Below are 10,319 nucleotides of genomic sequence, written 5' to 3'. Positions count from 1 at the left end.
TAACCAGGGGTGGAGGCACCTTGCCTACAGGCTGGTGTTTCATTTAAAGTCCCACCATGCGATTTTTGTGCGTTTTTGGTGGATGCAGTCTAATTTGATCCTAGTTTTTTCATATACAGGGATGGAGACCATAGCATAACCTGCTTGTCTCATGTAAAGTCCCAAATATTTTATGAAATTAGGGATGGAGGCACTGTGCTATTCAGGCAAATTGCCTCATATAAAGTCCCAATCTGTGTTTTACACTGCATCCACCAAGGGGTTGGAGGTGTATGCTTCTCAGCTGGTTGTTTTCAGTTTGTACCATCTTAAGAACATTTCTATTAGAGTTTTGAGATATTAGACCAGTCATGGATGGAGGTGGGTTGGAGGAAGTTTGGGCTGCTCCCTCTCACCTGCCTCCTATCCATCCATTAGCAGCTCCCAGAGTGGGGACACTCAAATTTAAAAGTGTTAGGACTGCAGATAAAACAGGGTGCCATGTCATGGCTCTGCAGCTTACACATGCGTTTGCAAATGCGTGTCAACTAAACCCCTGTTCTTTATTTATATCATGAGACAGGTCTACTTGGTTGGTGGCAGACTGGAGGGTGAGTACATCAGACTGGGGGCTGGCTGGCTTCCATGCACCTCTCTTAATCCTTTTCAATTCGTAGCTTCAAGGATTATTCAGCGGAGATACCTAGGCTGGGTATTGGAGCTCTGTTACATAACATATTTTGGATCATCTTGGTTTGTGTAGGGCGTTGGTAGTTTTCGACACACGCTCACAGTCACTTTGGGTGTGCCTAAATGACCAAAACTCATACAACATATATAACAGGGTTTTCTTTTTTCTTCCCCTCCCCCCCCCCTTTTTTTCTTCTCCCCCCTCCCCCTTTTTCTTTTTCCCCCTTTCCCTCCCCCCCCCTTCTCCCTTTGTGCTTTTTTCTTTTCTTTTTTTCATTGTTCTTTGTTATGATTGATTTATGCATTATTATTATCATCCCCTTTGTTTTATTTTACTTTATTGTATTTCTTATGTATTATTGCAGCTATATATGATTCCACAGCCTTGATATATTTGAGATAAAATATGTAGTACTACTGTATTGTAATGCCTTCTGCAACATTATGAATCAATATTTGATGGTGTTATTGTTAATTTCTTTTCAGTTCTTGACTGTCAGTCTTTCTCCCGGAGGTCTCTCCCCCTGGGTGGCGCGATCGTGCCAGCATGGGGAGACATTCGGCCAGTTCCTCTGGCTGTCTCAATGCTCCACCGATTGGCTGTTGGCACATTGGGAGGAGCATCCCCATGCTGGCGCCGTCCCAGATCCCCCCTGCCCCTGTTGAGCCGGTGCGCATGCATGGCTAGATGCCGCGCCTGCACAATCGGCAAATTTCACTACCCCAGTATTTGAACCGTAGAAAGAAATACTGTCCCAGCCATCCACATGCTCAGCATCTTAATGCTAGCTTGGCCAAATTGCTAGCATTACAGTTGCTGCCTTTTCAGTTGATAGACTCGGCTCCCTTTCACAAATTTGTGGAATGTGCTGCACCACAGTGGCAGGTCCCAAAATGGCATTTATTTTTGCGTAAGGCCATTCCGGCTCTCTACCGTCATGTGGAAGGTTGTGTTTTGGCCTCGTTGGACAAAGCGGTCAGCAGGAAGGTGCACATTACTGCTGACTCTTGGTCCAGCAGGCATGGACAGGGACGTTACATTTCTTTCTCGGCGCATTAGGTAACTCTGCTGGCAGCTGGGAAGGATGCAGGACCGGTTTTGGTCTTGCAGCTTGCTTTGCCACCACACCTCCAAAAAGCTGGTGCTGGTTCTAGCACATCTGGCTACTCCACAACCTCCTCCTCCTCCTGCATGTCCTCTTCTGCTCAATTGTCCTCTGAAGCAGCAGTGCTCCCTAAGCTTTCAAGGGGCTACGCAAGCAGTCAGGCTAAAAGATGCTATGCTGTGCTTCAGTCGGTCTGTCTAGGGGATAGGAGGCACACCGGTGCAGAGATTCTGTCAGCTCTGCAGAGGCAGGCTCGTTGATGGTTGACGCCAAGACAGCTTGAGCCAGGAATGGTTGTATGCGACAATGGCACCAACCTTCTCTCTGCCCTCCGACAGGGACACTTGACACATGTTCCATGCTTGGCACATGTTCTGAATCTGGTGGTGCAGCATTTCTTGAGCATATATACGGGATTACAAGATCTCCTAAGGCAGACCAGAAAAGTCTGTGGCCATTTCCACTGTTCGTTCAATGCCAGTGCTCGCTTATCTGACATTCAACATGAATTCAACCTGCCCACCAATTGCCTCATTTGTGACATGCCCACCAGGTGGAACTCAACATTGGCAATGCTGCAGCACTGCACACGCAGCAGAGGGCCGTCAATGAGTACCTGTGTAAGTAGGGCACAAGGACAGGGTCAGGGGAGCTTGGCTTTTTTGGCCACGCCAGTGGATTTTGATAAAGGATGCATGCATCGTCCTGTCACCATTTGAGGAGGCCACAAGGATGGTGAGCCGGGATGATGCATGCCTCAGTGACACTACCCCTCTAGTCTACCTGCTGGAGTACACGCTGTGTGGAATCATGGACAGGGCACTTGAGGCAGAACAGCGGGAGGAAGAGGAGGATTTCCTTTCCTCACAAGGCCCCCGTTATTCAGATATCATTCCTGCAGGGACACACAGGAGGAAGAGGAGGAGGAGGATTTTGGCAGCATGGATGTAGAGGATAGCATACAGCAGTCTTTAAGGGAGAGTTTTGATTCCCCAGAAACCCAAGGAGTTGAACGAGGTTTCTCCTGCTGATAATGTCATCTTTAGTGACACAGAGGACTCAGAAGCTCATGCCTACTCCAACTTACGCTGCATGGGCTCTCTGATTCTGCAAAGCCTGCAAAAGGACCCGAGGATTTGTGCTATTAAGGAGAGGGATAATTACTGGTTGGCAACCCTTCTTGATCCACGTTACAAGGGTAAAGTTGAAGAGCTCATCCTGCCTTCGCAGAGGGAGCAGAGGATGAAACATCTTGAGTAGGCCTTGTGAGGAAATAGCTCAGTGGTAGGCGTGGATGACCCCTTGGGGGGGTGCATTTACACATTAAGATAGCCGAGAAGTGGTTGCAAAAACAGTGTATGAGTTTTATTCTTGCAATTTTTCTTCATGCCAGTGCAAGCATCAAAACAGCCAAAATAAAATAAAACAAAATAAATCCTTGCCACGGTGGGCGGCTACCTTCACACAGCTTTGTGCTAAAACTCAGCCTTTGACACCTCTCTTCCTGTGAGAGTTCCTGCGTGTCTTGCAGCTGCGATTCCAAGATAGAAAAATCCTTGGCAATTTTTCTAGATTTGCTGTCTGCTTGAGAAAGCTGATTTGTAACATTGTCCAGCTCAACCTGCAGTCGTTTTTGCCTTCTCTGACAGCTTAGCACACAATCGGTCACCTTCTGACACCTTGACTTGCGATTCCTGCAGCTGTGCCTCTACTTTTTTTCTCTTGTGTTCAGAATCTCCTTTTCCCTGCAAAAGAGCTTTCACCTCACTGGCTAGCATCTGGGAATAACAATGTAATTCTGCCACACAGGCTTCTTTCTCCTTTAACTGCTGCTGGACATGTTGGGCTTCCCCTTTCCAACTTTCACAGTCCGCACGCAATTCATCTACCACATTACTCAAAGTAGTGAGCTCATACACAGTACTCAGTAATTTAGCCTCTCTTTCACTTTTCTCGTTGTCGCTGAGAGACAATGTTGTTTTCAGAGCGACATTCTGTTCCTGAGCCCCCTGCAGGTCTATTTTTGTAGCTTCCAAACACTGAAGACTTTTTTCCAGCTGATTACGCAACTCCAACCTTTCACACATACTTTGCTTCTGCAAAGTCTGAATTTCAATTTCCTTTTCCATGAGGATGGTATCTTTCTTCATTATAGGCTTTCTAGGGTTTTTCAACTCGGAAAAAAGAAGAGCAGTGGTTTCTTCCCACTGTAACTGTACCCCCAGGGGTTGTTCCTTTTGTTCCATTTTCCGTTATACGGCAGCCAGCTCAGCCCTGCACACATGCTCGGTTTCCTCCATACCGATGGCCTCCATTTGCTGCTGGCGTCTCTGTTTCCAGCCTGCCATGCTCTCTTGATGAGCCTTTTGTTGAGCTGCAAAGCTCAGCTGAAAATCCGCATTTGCCTGCTGTTGAGCTGCATTTGCCTGCTGTTGAGCTGCATTTGATATAATCAGTTGTGTCAACATCTCCTCCATTTTGGCCTTACTTTCCATCTGAGAACACTGTGTCTCCATAACCGTTTCATTTACACCAGCGTTGCTAGGGACAACAACTTTTCTCTTTAGCCGATTCCGTTCAGGCATGGATGGGGCTGGTTCAAACGGTAGCATCCCCTCCATCCATAGAATCCGGTCTCTCATTTCAGCGATCCTTGCATCTTTCAGGCGTTTTGATCGCCCCATCTTTAGTCACTCCAGAAAAAATTGTTTCAAAGTCCAGCAAAACTTTTAAGACCACTGTCTCTTTAAAACTTAGTAGTTTTTTCTCTCTCTTGCAGGATTTCCTTTCCTGTACACACAGTTTGTGCAGTCCCTTGCACCAGACACAGTTCATCAAAAATTTTGAGACCGCTGTCTCTTTAAAACACGTTTTTTCTCTTTAAGGATCTTCTCTCCTGCACACATAGATTGTGCAATCTCATGCACCAGACAAAGTTCATCAAACATATGCACTTCTTTGTAGGGATCTCTGCTTCTGCCCACTGCATACCTCCACCATATGTGAGGAATTAGCTCGGTGGTAGGCGTGGATGACCCCTTGGGGGGGGTGCATTTACACATTAAGATAGCCGAGAAGTGGTTGCAAAAACAGTGTATGAGTTTTATTCTTGCAATTTTTCTTCATACCAGTGCAAGCATCAAAACAGCCAAAATAAAATAAAACAAAATAAATCCTTGCCACGGTGGGCGGCTACCTTCACACACTGGAACCTACCTAAGAGTCTGTCCCCAACCTACTGTTGGGCAGACTTGGCTGATCATACAGCAGACAATCAATAGTCCATGTTTTATCTTCTCACAGCACATGTTCATTGGACTTTCCTTTCACATAGAAAACATGTCCCTTTGGTTTCTCTCCAGCTAGAGAACTTTCCTTTGTTTTCTTTCCACATAGAAAAACAATCCATGCCCTCACCTTGTGAAGTCTTCACAGCGGTTTACCCTCCTTAGCGCACATCACTTCAGTGGGTCTTCTCCCATGCTCACCAGCTTGTCGGGAGGCACTCATCTGTCTGTCCTCCTCTCCCAGCCCACACGGCTTCAGGAGACAGCTTCCGGAGGCAGCAATCAATAGGACTTCCTTTGGACAAATTATAGAGGCCTTCATTTCCTCATTCTGAACAGCTGAAGTCTGTTCAACTTCCTGCTGGCTAGCTCTGTAGCCAACACCCTATAGTAATTGGTGAACTTTCTAAATCAGGTGGAAATGTATCTCCTGCCTGTGACTACATTCCCAGATTTACCTGACTTCCTGTCACAGCCTTGAAAAAAAACTGTGTACCACCTTTCCAGACACTGGGAGGTCAACATTCTCTGGACGTGTTTCGGAGGCATTGTTCAGCCAAAGGAGGAGCGGTGGAGAAGGCGGCCGGCTGACCGATGCCTTTAAGCAGTTCTTTAGTCTTCAGCAGCACCCAGGGCTGCTAGGCTGAAGCAACCATCGACAGCGTCTCCATCATATGGTGCATCATTATCTAGGTGCAAGAGCAGACTAGAAGACCTTTCCAGCTGAGCATCCACTGGGTTACTGGGTCTTGAGGATGGACCACTGGACTCAACTTGCTCAATATGTAATGGAGCTACGTGCCTGTCCTGCTTCCAGTGTGATTTCCAAAGGGACGTTCAGTGCTGCTGGAGGTTTTGTGACAGACAAAAGAATGCGTTTGTCCACAGACTCTGGGACCAGCTGACTTTTATCAAAATGAACCAGTCCTGGATCAACAGGAGCTATCAAGCCCCTGATGCTGATGTAACTGATTGAATTTGCAAGGGGTCTGCCATCCCTTGAAGACTGCATATGCAGCCTATCCTATTCCTCCAGTTGATTTTGCTAGCTTCCAACAATGTTTTCGGTTTAGGTCACTGCCAAACACCAAGGCCTAATTTTTCTGCACTTGTATGACAGGTGCATACAATTTAAATGTCGTATGTCATTTGTAACAGCAGGCCCTGTCCTTGTGCCCTGCTAACTGTGAGGGATTACAGTGTTCAGGCACCAACAATACCAAAGGCCCAATATTGTTGCATCTGTATGGCAAGTACATGCAATTTCAAATTTGTATGGAATTCTTACCAGCAGGTCCCCGTTCCTGCACCCAGCAAGAGTAACTGTGAGGGCTTGGTTACAGTGTTCAGGTACCACAAACAGAAAAGGTCCAATTTTTGGCACCTGTATAGTACATGCAATTTCAAATTTGTATGGAGTTCTTACCAGCAGGTCCCGTTCCTGCGCCCAGCAAGAGTAACTGCGAGGGGTTATGGTGTTCAGGCACTACCTACAGCAAAGGCCCAACTTTTGGCACCTGTATAGCACATGCAATTTCAAATTTGTATGGAATTCTTATCAGCAGGTCCTGTTCCTGCACCCAGCAAGAGTAACTGCGAGGGCTTGGTTACCGTGTTCAGGCACCACCAACAGCAAAGGCCCAATTTTTGGCACCTGTTTAGCACATGCAATTTCAATTTTTTATGGAATTCTTACCAGAAGGGCCCGTTTCTGCGCCCAGCAAAAGTAACTGTGAGGGGTTAGGGTGTTCAGGCACTGCCTACATCAAAAGGCCCAATTTTTGGCACCTGTACAGCACATGCAATTTCTAATTTGTATGGAATTCTTACCAGCAGGTCCCATTCCTGGGCCCAGCAAGAGTAACTGTGAGGGGTTACACTGTTCAGGCACCACCAACAGCAAAGGCCCAATTTTTGGCACCTGTATAGCACATGCAATTTCAAATTGGTAAGGAATTCTTACCAGCAGATCCCATTCCTGCACCCAGCAAGAGTAACTACGAGGGCATGGTTACGGTGTTCAGGCACCACCAACAGCAACGCCCCAATTTTTGGCACCTGTATAGCACATGCAATTTCAAATTGGTAAGGAATTCTTACCAGCAGATCCCATTCCTGCACCCAGCAAGAGTAACTACGAGGGCATGGTTACGGTGTTCAGGCACCACCAACAGCAACGCCCCAATTTTTGGCACCTGTATAGCACATGCAATTTCAAATTTGTATGTAATTCTTACAAGCAGGTCCCGTTCCTGCACGCAGCAAGAGTAACTGCGAGGGCATGGTTACAGTGTTCAGGCACCACCAACAACAAAGGCCCAATTTTTGGCACCTGTATAGTACATGCAATTTCAAATTTGTATGGAATTTTTAGCAGCAGGGCCTGTCCCTGTGCCCAGCAAGAGTAACTGTGAGGGGTTGGGGTGTTCAGGCACCACCAACAGCCAAGGCCCAATTTTTCTGCACCTGTATGACAAGTACATGTAATTTGAAATGTGTATGTATATTTGTATATGACATTTTTTGCTTTAGAAATGTCAGTATTGCTGCAGCAGGCTACATACATCGTAGAGATGCACTATTTTACAGGCACATCACGGGGACCCCCCAGGCACGATATTTGAAGGATTTTTTTATATTTATGGTTTCACTTTAAGCCTCATTAAAATCAGTAAATCACTGCTCCTTTAAAAAACGATTGTTTTTAAAAACTTTTTTTTTTCATTGCTACATGTTTCCCAGGTCAGTACTCGCACCCCCATACACTTTTTTGGGGCAATAACCTGCATTTAAGCCTTCAAAATGAGGCCGCTTGATTTTCGAGGTTCGACTCCCATAGACTTCAATGGGGTTTGTTTATTCGAACAAACATTTCCTCTGTTCCCGGTGTTCCGGTGCAAACCGAACTGGGGGGTGTTTGGCTAATCACTATATGCTAGTTGTCTCCCTGTTTCTGTTGTAAAAGAAAAGTCAAAGTATGACAATAAAATCTGAAATTATTAATATAGTCAATCTGACTGTATATCTATTTCTTTTAATATAATTGGGATTTAATCACTTTATAACTGGAATATGCCTTTTTAGGGCATGCAATAATGTACATGATACATCTGGGTCCTCCATACAAGGGAGAGTCCTGTAGCAGGAGGGAGGAGATTCCTATGAGGTTGAAGAATCTTACCAGCTATCTGACGTTACCTTCTTACCTGTATAGAAAGGAAACTGAAAGTGATATAGAAGTTCCCAGGGCTGCTATAAACTCTCTCCTGTTACTTGTGTCTTGAACGAAAGAGAACTCCACAACATCATGAAAATAAGGACATTTTTCTCCTGCAAACAGGAATATAAAGGAAGAAACATGGAAACAAAACTTCAGATCAATCTGAGACTAGCACTGTGGAGTGACAGTGTAACAGAGCAAATATCACCAACCAAAGACACATTACCAGATCCAAATGAGCAGGACAGAAATGGATATCAGGCTGGTGGTGTTGAGCATTTTACTGGTTGCAGTAAGTGGACGCTTGCACAGGAGACTCTACCCGAAATCCCGCTATTTATCTGTGACGTCTTCTGACATAACAACACTAAAGGAGCTGCAACATGATCATGAAAAGAACATGTCTACCAACGCAATGAGATGCTACAGAAGAATGCTGAGACACAAACCATCTGTATGTGACCTTACGCAGAGGGATCGTCTCATCCTGACCTTGGAGCGGGTGTCACTAACTGTTGAGGTTCTAACTAACATGTCTACGTCTGATCAGCCTGAAACTCTAAAACAGGCACTTATGCTTTTCCTCAAACTGAAAGATGATCTGATGGTCTGTAGAGGATCTCCAGAAGACAGTGAGCCTACCTCACCCGAGCTGAAGCTGTGGCTGCATCATCTCCAGCATTTTAAGGAATCAGCATCTCCAGATTGTGTCCAAGAGGCTGTAATACTTAGCCTTATCCCTCTGAGAGTAGAAGATGTGACATGTTGGGCTCTCAACCACTAACTTACACAACTACTTCAAAGAAACTTAGCAAATTCAAGCACAGATACAACTCTTCTGCTTTTCATATGAATATACCAGAACAATGAACCAGTGAAGCCTGGACTTTTTCATCATAGACATATTCTTCTACGCCCTACTACTGAAGGACACAGAGTATTACTTCAAAAAATATGACAGTATGTATTCATCCCTCAACTATTATAATCTGCTTCTGCCTGGTGTAGGATATTCATCCTAATCCTCAAGAATATACAATCCTACAATTTGCAATTCTAGGATTTGTTGAGCATCCACCTATCCTACAATGGATTCCATAACCACAAATTCACAAGCCATTAATTGACTTCATTGTTTATCCCAGCAGATGGGATTCCTCTTCAATCTGCAAATGACTGACCCACTCTCTACACAACACAGATAATGTTACTCGTGCATAAAAGGGACAACACAGCCAGGAGTCCATCACTTTTGCAAAAATAATATTTACTGTATTTAATTTTATAAATATTTTTTTCTTTTCTATTTATTTATTTAATAATCATAATATAATAATTTAATTATTTATTTCATATCTATCTTGAACCTATATGTATTTTACATTATTTGTTTAAAATTTTTTCTATTATTTTAGCTATTAAAAATTATTTATTTTTTGAGTTTCTAGCTCTCCAGAGGATGCAATGTAACTATATTTAAATTACGTTAAATACATATGTTTTATTTCATTGATAAACATGTACACATACATGTGCAATTAATAAATAGAAAGTAGAAAAATATAAGAAAAAACCCTTGTGTTTTCATTTATTTTTTCCAGAATATTGTGTTGTTTTTAAAGTATCTTACAAATTGACAACTTTGTGTTAAAAAAAAAAAAAAAATACATTTATTTGCACATTTTCCAAAAACTTGTGGAAAAAATGACATGATCAAAAGACTCATTATGGCTCGTATGATGTACATTGGGGTGTTTGCTTTGCCTAAATCGGGTCATTTTCTAGGTGTTTCCATTGTCCTGGTGCTCCAAAGCCTTCAAAAGTGTGTATCACGTACCTGGTAGCAGAGCATGATATGATGAGGAAGTCCTCTCTTACACCTCTGTCTTGGAGCCCCTGATAGTATAGACAGGAGGCACAGGAGTGCAGAGTGGCACGAGTGCCTTTAAGTCTTGCTAGCAGCAGGGCAGGTGTCCTCCCTGAGCAGAAGTCATCAGATGGCTTCACCAAGCAAGCAGGGAGTTGGTGCTGGCGACA

At 44.3% G+C, this 10,319-nt stretch overlaps 1 protein-coding gene across 1 annotated transcript; it reads left to right on the top strand.

The window, feature by feature from the left end:
- Positions 1-8,532: 8,532 nt before the first annotated feature.
- Positions 8,533-9,066, top strand: LOC309559426 (uncharacterized protein; the record flags this gene model as incomplete). Its single annotated transcript, XM_082262687.1, has 1 exon — positions 8,533-9,066. The coding sequence occupies one exon, from the start codon at positions 8,533-8,535 to the stop codon at positions 9,064-9,066; it is 534 nt and encodes a 177-aa protein (XP_082118813.1).
- Between the last annotated feature and the right edge of the window lie 1,253 nt (positions 9,067-10,319).

This window comes from Pelophylax lessonae, assembly GCF_965119305.1.
Source record: "Pelophylax lessonae genome assembly, chromosome: 1".
Taxonomy (NCBI): Eukaryota; Metazoa; Chordata; class Amphibia; order Anura; family Ranidae; genus Pelophylax; species Pelophylax lessonae.
The sequence above is the reverse complement of the archived record's forward strand: the minus strand, read 5'-3'. Positions and strand labels throughout refer to the sequence as shown.